Genomic DNA, 12,637 nt, shown 5'->3' with positions numbered 1-12,637 from the left:
CATCCCAAACAATCTTATTCATCTATATACCCACTTCCCAAATGGCACCCTCCCATAGCCCCCCCGCCACTGGAGCCCATATACTCTGTCATCCCTGTTACTGTCCACTGTGTTGTTGGCACCCCCAGCCATTCCCCAGTGCTTATCCATCCTCTGAATCTAGTCAGCCTATCTAGAGTTTCTTTGTTTTAGAAAGAAAAGCGCTTCCTCAATTCACTGAGTCTAGTCAGCCTATCTTGAGTTCCTTCTTTTAGAAAGATGAGCTCTTCCTCATCTAGCAGCAATCAGTTGCCAATATTCCTTTAGATAAGATTGGGGTCTGCTGTTCCTTCCTCTTATGCTACTGATAGTTTCCTTCCAAGGTCTCCTCAACTTCAATTAGGAGTATTTCTCATAACGTGTAATGCTGTGTCTGCCTTCTGTCATCCTGTGTTTCCAGTTTTTGCAGCCCTTTAGTACATCTATGGCTTTGAGCTTTCCAAACTTTATTCCAAGCCCAGGCTACATACAAACACCATCAACAATGTCTTGTCTCTTCTAGATTCCTGAAATGTCTGTGACCTCTGGGCCTCCCAACAGATTGCTGATCTGTCTGTTCAGTCTTGGTTCCTAAAATGAGCATTCCCAAATTGGAGTGTGCGTGACATGAGGGGTCTGACTCAGGCCATCTGACACAGTTAAAAGGACAGAGGATGCATCACTCAGAAGCTGTCATTACAGAAGTCTCCCTGCCCTCCAGGGATGTGTTCTAAGACTCTGAGTGGGAGCCTGAAACCATGAATAGTACTGAACCCTTTATAAAGTAGGATTTCCCTCACATATGCCAACCCATAATAAAGTCTAATTTACAAAATAAGCATGAAATAGATTAATAGCAATAACTAAAAATAAAGTAGAATAATTATTACAACATATTATAGTGATAAAATCACAAGTGTCACTGCTGTTCTTAAAATAAGGGTTATTGACCATAAGCACTATAATGTTCTGCCATTCAAACTGATAACTGCAGTACATATAGCATAGATACTGTTATAGTTTCATTTCTGTTGTTGGGATAAAATACCCTGACAAAAATCAACTTAAGGAAGAAACGGTTTAGTCGACTTACAATTTCAGGCTGTACTCCCTCATTATGGGGAAGCCAAGGCAGGTATTCGAAGCAGCTAGTTACATCACATGCACAGTCAAGGGCAGAGAGAAATAAATGCATGCATGTTTGCTATTGCTCAGTTTGCTCTCTACACTTAGAGTCCAGGACCCCCTGCCTAGGGAATGGTGCTACCCCCAGTGGGCTGGATCTTCCCAAACCAATTAACATAATCAACTCTATCCCCCACAGAAAATTCCTCATTGAGATCCTCTTTCCAGGTGATTACAGATTGTGTCAAGTTGACAATCAAAACTAACCATCATAGACATTATGCCAGGTAAGAATTGACTGGCATCCTTGGCAGGATGGAATGAGGCTGTTTTATGATGTTTCTCTAAGTGGCACAGAATTAAAAATGTAGGAAGTGTTTCTGGAATTTTCTACTTAATATTTTCAGATCCCTGTGATTGCAGGTAACTGAAACTGTAGCAAGTAAAACTCTAGAAAAATGGGAACTACTATATACAGTACTTAATAAGTGTACATTTATTTTTATTTTGCAAACCACTAAAAGTATTAGCTTCTTGTCACTGAAAAAATACCCAAGGACACCAATGTAAAGGAGGAAACCTTCATTTAGTCTCAAAGTTTCAGAGGTTCCAGTCTGTGGTTGGTCGGATCCATTGCTTTGCTCCTAAGGTAAGAGAGAACATCACAGCAGTGGGCAATGTAAGGAGGAGGCTGCTCACCTTAAGATGGCCAGGAAGCAGAGAAAGACAGGAAGGGTTCAGGAATAAGATATGCATTTCAAAGGCAGAAACCAAGTGACCTGCTTCCTCCAACTTAGTCCCTGCATTCTAATAGCCCTCTCATCTATGAACAAGCCATTGATAAGTTGTTATTCTCATGATCCAATTGCTTCTTAATAGCACCACCATCCAGGAGCCAGGCTTTCTATACATGAGCCTTTGGGGCCAGATATATTCAAATTCTGACTTTAAGTACTTTTAATCATCATTTAATTTTCAGAGTCATGTGCCTTGTTATTGCTACATCTTTGAGGTTCTCTTAGGCTCAGAGTGGTTAAATGACTTCCCTCAAGTCATATAGGTAGGAAATGCAGGCTTAAAATTCCTATCTATACTCTGTCTCTTCAAATTGCATTGTTTCCCACAACATCATTCATTATAGAAGTTTTTTCAGTCAATACAGAGGGATACCCTAAAAGCAACTATATTTTGAGTATCCATAAAGAATAGTTTTCTAATAATTCAAGCTCTTGACCAACCAACTCACTGTGTGAACTATGGCGTACTGCTCCTTAGCTGCTTTTAAGCCCAGGCCTAATGCTGGTGGATGAGGAATAGGGTAGACACCCATCCTAGTGCACAGGCACTCTTAAGTGGCAGATGAACTCTGGAGACTGTCCATTTAAATGTCTTCTGGATTTAATTTCCTCTCCCGTGGACATTTGCTGTCAATTTATTCTAAGTGTTGCTTTTTTCGTTTCCCCAGGCAATTCATAAAAATCATTCTTTGTCTGTATACACCAGAATGCTACTTGTTCGTTACTGGATTGGCATAAGGAAGTTATGGTCTCTTGAGAGATGAGGCTGTATAGGAATCCAAATCACATTTCACTGGGGAATAAAGGCTGGCTTGGATCATAGAAACTCAAAAGATTACTGCCAAACGTATGGTAAGCATTTAGAGGATTTTATTGATTTTCTAAATATTAATGATGAACAAGAGGAAAAAAAAGATGGAAATACTATTGAATTCCCAATGGCTACAACGAACTCAGTGATTGAGCGTGCTATCGTTATTTTAATATACTTCTGGTATATTGTGTCCTTAATTATTTTTGCTATATTTTATATATGTGCCCTTACTTTCTTGGTGTTAATGTTTTCAAATGTATTGTCCTTTGTAAGAGAAAATTCATTAAAGTCAAAGCTTTGATATTTGGTTATATTTTCAAAAAGATATTTTCTTTTTTCTCTATCTGCTAATCTTGCATTCTCAGCTACTCCCAGTTGTGCTATCACTGCTGAGCCGCCCCAATGCCCCTCGATGCACACCGTCTGTACCAGAGACTACCCAAACTGCCCCAGTGCCTCTCAAAGCACACACTCTCTATCGGTGTCTGGACTCTAGGTGGCTTAACGTTCAAATGCTTCCAGGAAGATAGTTGTAAGTTAGGATTATAAAGTTTCCATATTTGGTAAAAATTAGTTAATTGAACTTTGGTGCTCATGCTCAGTGGCAAGCTTCTTTACCCTCTAAGCCATCTTGCTGGCCCTGGTTTTCATTCTTGAAATAACTATCACACATGATTGACTCTATAGAGGAATATTACCAAAAGAGAAGATGTGGCTCATATGAGGTGTAAACTGGGCCAAAGGGAATGGAATGGATTTAGTTTTAAGAGCAAGGAGATCTGTATTTCCACAGATAAGGGAGATGTCATATTTAGCTATAGATGTCAATTTGTCTAAAGATAGAATTATCTGACTAGGGAGCCTCAACTAAGAAGTTTCCCTGACTGTCTTAATTGGTGTAGGGTGGCACAGCCATTGTAGGGTGGGGCCATTCCTGGGCAGGTGGGCCTGGGCTGTGTAAAAAGGAAGCTGACCATGAACCAGAAACCAAGACAGCAAGCAGCATTCCTCCGGGTGTTTGCTTCAAGCGCCTATCCTGAGCTCCTGATGGACTGTGACTTATAAGATAGAATAAATCCTTTCCTTCCCAAGTTGTTTTAGTCATTTGTTTATCACAGTAACAAAAAACAATGCAGGACAGGAATCTGAACAATTAAACTGGAGGTTCTAGCTTGGGAGTCTAGAAGGTAGGTCCTACTTGAAGTATTCAAGTCTTGAAGAAGACAAGATTTCTAGGGAAGGCAAAGAATACCACAAGTGTTCTAGTTTGGTTCTGTTGCTGAAATAAAATACTCTGACCAATACACACAGACATTGTCTGTGAATTGCCCAAGCCTAAGTGGCACATGTACAATGCAACCTCTATACCTAAGTTTCACAGAACTTGGAACAGGAGTAAAGAGGACACTAATGAATATCTCAATTCTCATTAATGAAGCTCCCTCATGCAATAGAGGGCCAGAAACACAAAAGGTCACAAATGGCCAAAGTGTAGAGATTGAGTCTGCAGAATGCTGGTCCTTAAGCAGGACTCCTGTATTAAAGTTCACCCATCCAGGACTCAGGGACCATTGCAGAAGAGGGGGTAGAAAGATTATAAGAGCCAGGGAGGAGGTGCATGACCATATGGAAATATAGTCCTATAAGCTCCTGGGACACTGCTCATATGGACCTACAGCAATGGTGTCAGCATACACAAGTCCCATGCAAACTCAAGCAGACAAAAACCCAGCATAGAACTGGGGAAATGGGCAGCTGACCCAAATCTTAGCTGAAGAAATATTGACAACTGATTACTGCTGGGTGAGGAAGAGCTGATCTTCCTAAAGCGAGAGACTCTAGACAGACTGACTAGACCTCAGTAGGTGAACTTGCACTGAGGAGCGTCTGGGACACTAACAATAGGCCTTAACACAAATGACAGAATATAAGAATCCCTGAGGGGAGGCAATGGGACGGGGCCAGTGGGGAAGGTGATTTAAGATGATTAGGGTTGAGTGAGATGTTCTGTATGAAACATGCAAAAATTCAAAAAAAAAAATACTCTGACCAAAAAAACAACTTGGGGAGGAAAGGGGTTATTTGGCTATGTCCCAATTACAATCTATCATTGAGGGAAGACCAGGCAGGAACCTGGAGGCAGGAACTGAACAGAGACTATGGAGGAATGCTGCTCACTGGCTTATTCCTTCCTGTTTGCTCAGCTTAATTTTTTTTTCGGAGCTGAGGGTCGAATTCAGGGCCTTGCGCTTGCTAGGCTAGCGCTCTACCACTGAGCTAAATCCTCAACCCCAACTTTTTAAAAATAATTTTTATTTATTATTTTTATTTTATGTGTATGAATGTATGGCCTGCATGTATGTAAGTGTACCCATGTCATGCATTGCCTTCGGAAGAGAGCTTTGGATTCCTTTGGAACTGGAGTTACAGACAGTTGTTGGCTACTATGCGGGTGCTGTTATTCAAACCCAGGTCTTCTGCAAGAGCAGCTAGTGCTCTTAACCACTGAGCCATCCCTCCAGCTTACAGCTACCTTTCTTACATTGCCCAGGCCCACCTGCCCAGGGAGGCACCAAACACAGTGGGCTGGGACAACCTACATCAATGGCAATCAAGAAAATAACCCACAGGAGGGCTGGAGAAATTGTTCAGCAGTTAAGAGCACTGGCTGCTCTTGAAGAGGATCTGAGTTTGTTTCCTCGCACCTACATGGTGGCTAGAAACTGTAACCCCAGTTCCAGGGGAATCCAACACCTGCTTCTGACCTCTGCAGGGATTGCCCAACAGGGGTTCACTTACACACATACAGGCAATACATTTGTACACATAAAATAAAAATAATAGACAAAATTTTTTAAAAGGAAGAAAATACCCCAAAGACATGCTCATAGGTCAATCTGACTGAGAAATTTCCCTCAATTGAAATTCCCTCTTCCCAGGTGTATCTCTAGTTGTATCAGGTTGGCAAAAACTAACATAAGCATAGGAGTTATGTCTGGGGACCACGGAGCAGTTTTTATAGGACAGATCAAGTAAAAGAAAAAAAAAGGAGGTTTGAGGCCACATTGTGAAGATGCTCCCATGACAGCAGCATCAATTTGTCTTTTCAAACATTAATTCAACCACCGCACACTGGAACTGCAAAGCATTCAGCAATCCTTTCTTCCTCTTCTTTCCTGCATATTTTTACAAATGAGGAAACTAGCTTATTTCAATCTGGCACAACCAATTACTGGCAATGCCAAGGCTAAAATCTAGCTTAGTAGTATCCTATTGTATATCCCCTGCCCATCTGAAATGCATGACAGATGGGGAACACGTAAAGGCCAACGCACATTTGCTAATTAAAAATTTAATTTCTTGCCAGGTGTGGTGGTGTGGCAGCACACGCCTTTAGTCCCAGCATTCAGGAGGCAGGGGCAGGCAGATCTCTGTGAGTTTTAAGGCCAGCCTGGTCTATATAGTGAGTTCAAGTCAGCTGGGACTACAGGGAGACCCTGTCTCAAAAAGACAAAAAAATTAATTTCTTTAAAAATATTATTTTATGTGTATGAGTGTATTGCATGCATGTAAGCGCACCTGTGTCATGCAATGTCCTCAGAAGAGGGGGCTGGATCTTCTGGTGTTATGGGGGGTTGTTAGCAGCCAAGTGGGTGCTGAGAACTGAACTCCCGTATCCTGCAAGAGTAGCCAGTGCTCTTAACCACTGAACCATCTCTCCAGCCCCCTCCCCTCAATGTAATTTCATAGATCACATCAAAATGGATTCATCAGTTCTGACGTTCAGATATATGACAGTTTTCTTAACAACATTACATTAGTCAGTACCCAAAATTTCTAACAGATCAGTTAGTTTTATTACAAGTGATACCCTCGAATTCCTCCTAACAAGGCTTAATCTTATGGCAATAATATTAAGAACAAAGGATAGAGACTGTTCCTGTTTCTGCATAGGGGTTCATCTCCATCTACAATTTGACCCCTGGACTATATTGGAGAACACAGGCCCTAGCACTTGGGGACCCATGAAGAGTCCTATTAAGACTGGTATTAAGAGCATATATTTAACAACTAAAATATAATTAATCCTACTATTTACAGCAATCATCCTCAGAATTATTAATGTGCCTCCCGGGCCCTGCTCTAAGCATTTGTAATTCTGAAACCTTCTCCAGGAAAGAGCCTGATAAGATTCACTTCCATATTCCAGCACAGGCGCACCCCCAATCTTGGGGTATGTGCCCTGATTTCTTTGAAGAAATTCTTAAGTCAGACTGCCAAGAAACAGAAAAAGCAGCCTGCCTGGAAAATGCCTTTCTGGATTCTAATCAGTAATTTACTTCGAAGCCAAGCAGTTTTCACCTTTTTACTGGCTCTGGGTTTCTTTCTCACTCACTAAAGGCTACTGAGAACAAGAAGATAAATCAGGCAGTGGAGTGGCTGCTTTTCATCTGGGAGGTTTGTTTTCGTTTTCCGCCCTTTGTCCCCTCCCTGACCCCTGCAAGCCCCGAGGCTGCAAGAGGTTCTGTAGTATTAACCCAGACCTACTGGAGGTGCGGGGAACTAAAAAGCGGCGGAACTCGAGACAAAGGGAGCGGCGTGGACACGGGATGGAGAAGCGAGGGCCCGGTAGGCCTAGTTTTCAGGCCGCGCTCGTGGTTGGGAAGGGATGGAAGTCCTGCGGGTCCTGGAGCTGTACAGCGGCATCGGCGGCATGCACCACGCGCTGCGAGGTGAGAGCGGACCGAAAGCTTCTCCTTTGATTCTCTCTGGGCAGCTTGTCTCTCACCCGGCCCGGGAAGGGGCGGAGCGGCGGACCCTGTGAGGCGGGACCTGGCGGCGGTGGCGCTCGGTTGCCATGGAAACCGCCGTCGCGGGCCGCCCGCGCCTGCCCCTCCTGAGTGGCTCTCTTACCTAGGCCCCAAGCGTTGTCCCTGAGCTGCCAGGCGCCTGGGTACTGGTTTGTGAGGTTGGATTCTTGGGTCTATAAAGTCAAACGAAAATGGATCAAAGTTCCGGGAAAGGGCCTTTGCCAATGCCGAGACCCAGGTGTAGGCCTGCTGTTCCCAGGCCTTGAGGAAGTCAGGGGGTGAGCGGAGGGTGTGGAGCAGGGTAACAACCACTGCAGTTGAAAACAGAAGTTTGCAGATGTTAGTTAGGATGTAGGGAAAACGTAAGAGAGGACCACGCGGTCAAGTCTGCGGAAAGAAGCATGTCTTACGCAGGTCTCCACGAAATACTAGAAGACTGGGTTCAAGCATTGCTTCCCTGCTTGGTACAGAAACGTTGGCCTCCTGGTTTCAAGCCCCGTTTCCTGGCCTTTTTAAACCTGTGAAACAGAGCTTCCAGAAGGGAATCCCGAGAATTAAAGATAGAGTAACATGAAAGATACGTTGAAACCATTCAAAAATATTGTTTATACTGTCACTGTTCCTTTTTGTGTCCCTCTTTCATTTTAGAGCTTAGTTTCTTTGGAATGGATTCACTTTTTGTGATACTGAGTGAAAATACTTACAGTATGAGCTCCTGTTCTGTGCCAGGTGCTGTACTCTAGCCACGTGGTTATGGTGTGACAGACTTTGAACGTGTATGTGTGTGTGTTTATTCTTGAATTACTAAGACAACCACAAAACAGAACCTTCTCTGCTTCCTTTTTTTTTTTTTTTTTTTTTTTTTTAGCACCAAGGATAACAGGAGGCCAAGTAAGATATGCACAATACCCAATGAATTGAGCCTATGCATTTTTTGAGTAGATGTTGAATTTTGATTCTGTCCTATGTCAGAGAATATTGCATTTTTCTTAAGTTTGCTGACCTTTTTTTTTTTTATATAATTATAATTATGTAATTATAATTATTATATATAACCTTATATAATATAACCATATATACAACCATATATAATGTTAGCATTTTCTGGTATCTTAAGGCTGCTTAGTACCTTATAGGCTATGAATAACAGCTAGTTAAATGTTGGCTCTTTAGAGTGCTCCTATTTTTTTTTTCCAAACACAGTGCGCTTAAGTCCTTGAGTGTAAATCATGGTTTTTGTTTTTGTTTTTTCTTTTTCCTTAAATGTGCTTTCTGAAATGTGGATTAATTCATCCAATGGTGATGGTTAGAACATGGTCCCATCTTAGCAGGTCTGTGAGTTCTGGATTCTGCCTCTTTTGCCTGCCGTGCCCTGTATGGTTCTTTGTCTGGGCCCACTGGGTTTTCTCTGTTCTTTCAGCCTTCTGAGTTTCTCCTGTGTTCTGGCCTTTACTGTTGCTGTTGTTTCCACTCTGAGTGTTCCAAAGTCAGACTTTTCTACTCGAACGTCTTTTCACTCTTATGTTAGTTAATAGATGGCCTCCTCAGAGAGGCTGTCCTTACCACCCAAAGCAGCTTTCCCTCCTTCCCTACGTCTTTTGGGTTGAGGTCTGCGTATGAGAGGCCTTATACAAATATTTTTTCTTTCCACATTTGTCTGTCTTCTAATGCTCATTTGCTTGATGAACCAGAGTTTTAAATTTATCTGTAATAAAGCACATTGTTATTTTCCTTGTGGTTATTTAATTAAGAAAGGCTACTAACAGTGACTGCTGACTTTGACTTTCATTAAGGGCTGGCCTCTATGTGTCAGGGCCTGTTCTAAGACTGTAATAAGTGTAGAACCAGTATCCTAACTTAGGTCTGTCTATCAGACCATTTAACTGTGTTCTGTTGCTATAGTTTTGATTCTGTCCACTAAACTTACTTGAGTCTACATACTGAATAATCATAAGAAAAGCAACAGTAAGAGAATATTGAACCACAGTTTTGGCTTGTTTCTAGATAATGTGTAATGGAATTTTGTATTGTATTAAATATACACATTGTAAAATGTATCACTTTAGCTGTGTTTAAGTGTACCGTTTAGCAACATTAAGTGTATTCACAATGTCATGCAACCTTCACCAATATTGGTTTCCAAAACATTTTCATCATCCCAGACAGGATTAAACAATAATTCCTCATCCTTCTTTTCTTTGATTACTGGTCCCTTACTTTATGAATTGATCTAGGAGTCTCGTAAGTGGAATAACCTAACATGTCCTTTTATGTCTGGCTTATTTTAATAATATATGTGATGTTTTTGAGTTCATTTATGTTGTAGTGCATGTCTGTACCTCATTTTTCTTTATGGCTAGATAATATATCACTGAGTATTTAAATTTTTGTTTATTCATTCATCTGTTAATAAACACTCAAGTCCTTTCAGCCTGTTTGCTATTGTGAATAACGCTACTCTGAATATTGGTATATAAGTATCTATTTGGATCCTTACTTTGAATTCTCTCAGATATATGTTTAAGAATGGAATTGATTGCACCTATAGCTCTCCTTAATGCCTTGAGGAATCACCACAGTATTTCACAGAAACTACACAGCTTTAGCCCCTTACAGTGCATGAGGGTTCCACTTTTACCATCACTGTCTTCTTGTTATCCCACAGTTTTTTGATAGTAGCCATCTTAACGTGTATGCATTGATGCTTCATTATGATCTTGATTTATAGTTTTTATCACTAAAGGTGTCCAGGATCTTTTTATTTGCTTATTGACAATTGAAAAAAAGCCACTAAGATTTTTGGTCCATTTTGGAATTTAAAAAAGTTTTGAGTTAGAGAAGCCTTTTATATATTTTGGATATTAATTTTTTGTTAGATTCGTGATTTGAAAATATTTTTCTCATCTTACTGAGAAGAAAGCATTTAATCATTATAAATGGTAGATTTCTTTAACAATATGATAGATTTTTCCCTAAACCCAGTGAACAGATTTTTACCCTTATAAGTATATACAATATACTGTTGCATTGTTGCAGTTATAATACTGATGTGTCTAGCTTCCTAAATTCCACATCCTGTGCTATTCCCCTTAGTTCCTGTATAATTTCTAACATAGACCCATGTTTGGCAGGCTCTCCTTAGGCTGCTGTTGAGTTTAATACTGAACTGATAATTATTTTACTATCATTTTTATGAAGCCATAATTCACTTAATCCAGGTTTGTTTGTTTGTTTGCTTTATATCATTTACATGTCTTAGTTACAAATGACAGAACCCACTCTCTAGTTAACATAAATGGGAAAAAAATGTTAAAGGATTCTTGGAGGTTTCGGAATTGAATCTAAAGGGCACTCAACAAACAGGTTAGGTCAACAGGAACACTACCCAAAGCATACTTCTGGGGATTGTCCCAGTGAAGCAGTGTGCGGACAACATAGCCTGTGGTGCTGGGAAATGGATGCCCTTGTATGTCACCCCAGTTTTCCCCCTGAAAGCTGAATGCCTCTGCCACTTCCCTCACCAAAAGGATGAATTTTCTCATTTGCATCCTTATGTTTTTGCATTTGAACTGAAGTTTTATATGGACGAAATTGCTTGGTGGGCGCTGGATCCCACTGCCAGACAATGGAAGCTGGGAATTGAGTTCTGACCTCTGCTTGGAAAGGAGGGACCCATAATGTGGGAAAATATTTCAAAAGTAGATACCCACAAGCATACCAATGGCTACTGCATTCTTTAATAGAAGTGCCTCTTAGACATTATTTATGGTCGACAGCGCTCTGGTTACTCAGAATCATTCCAGTGAAAAGGTGTCCAGCGAGCAGTGGAGGTAGTATGCGCTGTGTATGACATCTGTAAAGCCTACATGGACACCTGCAAACATCACCAAATAAGACACTGAATGTTTCTCAGGGTGAAAGGTAATCACAGGAGGAGAGTAAGGTGACCAATAAAGGACAGCTCTAGCTGGTGACTTGTCTATATAGTCAATACTGGAGACAGCCTTCAAAACAAAAAGGTCAGTGTATACCAAGTGATTGCCAAAGGTCTTAACATGGCATTGCTTTTGAGTTTAGCCACATACTACCTTAACTAGTTCAATAAAAAATGATTCACCCTTAGTATTTTCTGTTAAGATGCTAAGCCGCTCATTTGCTACTCCATTGTTCATTTTCTGAATCTTTGTCTTCATTCCTCAGTGACTTTATGGCAACTTGAGTCTCTAAACCACCTTATAATTGGGTGTGAGGAGGTTATTACTTTGTCAAGAAGTATTTTCTATGTAAATCTGTATGTCAGCTTAGGATATCTTTAGAATACCAGGTATAAGGAGCTAGAACTTGAGCTGCTCTGTTTCTTTTTTTTCTCTGTCTTTGGGATCGTGCACTTTTTACAGCCTGTTCTCTTGGTTACTCTTGCATAACTTGTCAGCTTAATTTTTAAAAATTTTTATTTTATGTGTACGAATGTTTTGCCTGCATGAATGTAAGTTTACCCATGTATGCAATGCCCGTGGAAGCCAGAAGAGGGCATCAGACCTTGGAAGTGGATTTATGAAGGGTTGTTACCTGCCATGTAGGTGCTGGGAACTGAACCTTGCTCCTCTGCAAGAGCAGCCACCGCTCGTAACTATGGGCCAACTTGTCAGATTTAAAATAAAGCAAACTATAAAAACTTGTCCCATTTAAAAATATTTATTTACATCCCATAGATCAAATTACTTCATCAGTGCTAATGAAAAGATGACAAAGCTAATGTTTTAGGACTTGTCTATAAAAGTAAGTCTCAGTAAAAAGTATCCATCTTCCCATTTCTGAACAACTTTAGAAACAACAGTAGGCAAATAAATATAAAAGTATTTTTAGTTTTTAATCAGTTAACTTTTTGAACCACGGCCTTGCTGTTCAGCCCTGGCTGGCCTTGAACTCACAGTCTTCCTTCCTGAGCCTTCCCAGTACTGGGGAGCGTAGTCCTACACCATCATGCATGGACTCCATGTTCTTTTTATCACTAGTAAAGGCAGTCTGGGAGGGTGTTGCTTATTAGAGGCCCAATGAACCAGAGAAAGAGG

At 40.9% G+C, this 12,637-nt stretch overlaps 1 protein-coding gene across 1 annotated transcript in view; it reads left to right on the top strand.

Moving 5' to 3' along the window:
- Positions 1 to 7,295: 7,295 nt before the first annotated feature.
- Trdmt1 (tRNA aspartic acid methyltransferase 1) overlaps positions 7,296 to 12,637 on the top strand; it is a 50,681-nt gene continuing 45,339 nt past the window's right edge. The window contains exon 1 of the mRNA XM_008833893.3: positions 7,296 to 7,487. Within this exon, the coding sequence (XP_008832115.1) occupies positions 7,424 to 7,487 (64 nt within the window). The 5' untranslated portion in view covers positions 7,296 to 7,423. The remainder of the gene's footprint in view (positions 7,488 to 12,637) is intronic.

Source organism: Nannospalax galili, unplaced genomic scaffold (assembly GCF_000622305.1).
Source record: "Nannospalax galili isolate Female #2095 unplaced genomic scaffold, S.galili_v1.0 scaffold976, whole genome shotgun sequence".
Lineage (NCBI taxonomy): Eukaryota > Metazoa > Chordata > Mammalia > Rodentia > Spalacidae > Nannospalax > Nannospalax galili.
The sequence above is the reverse complement of the archived record's forward strand: the minus strand, read 5'-3'. Positions and strand labels throughout refer to the sequence as shown.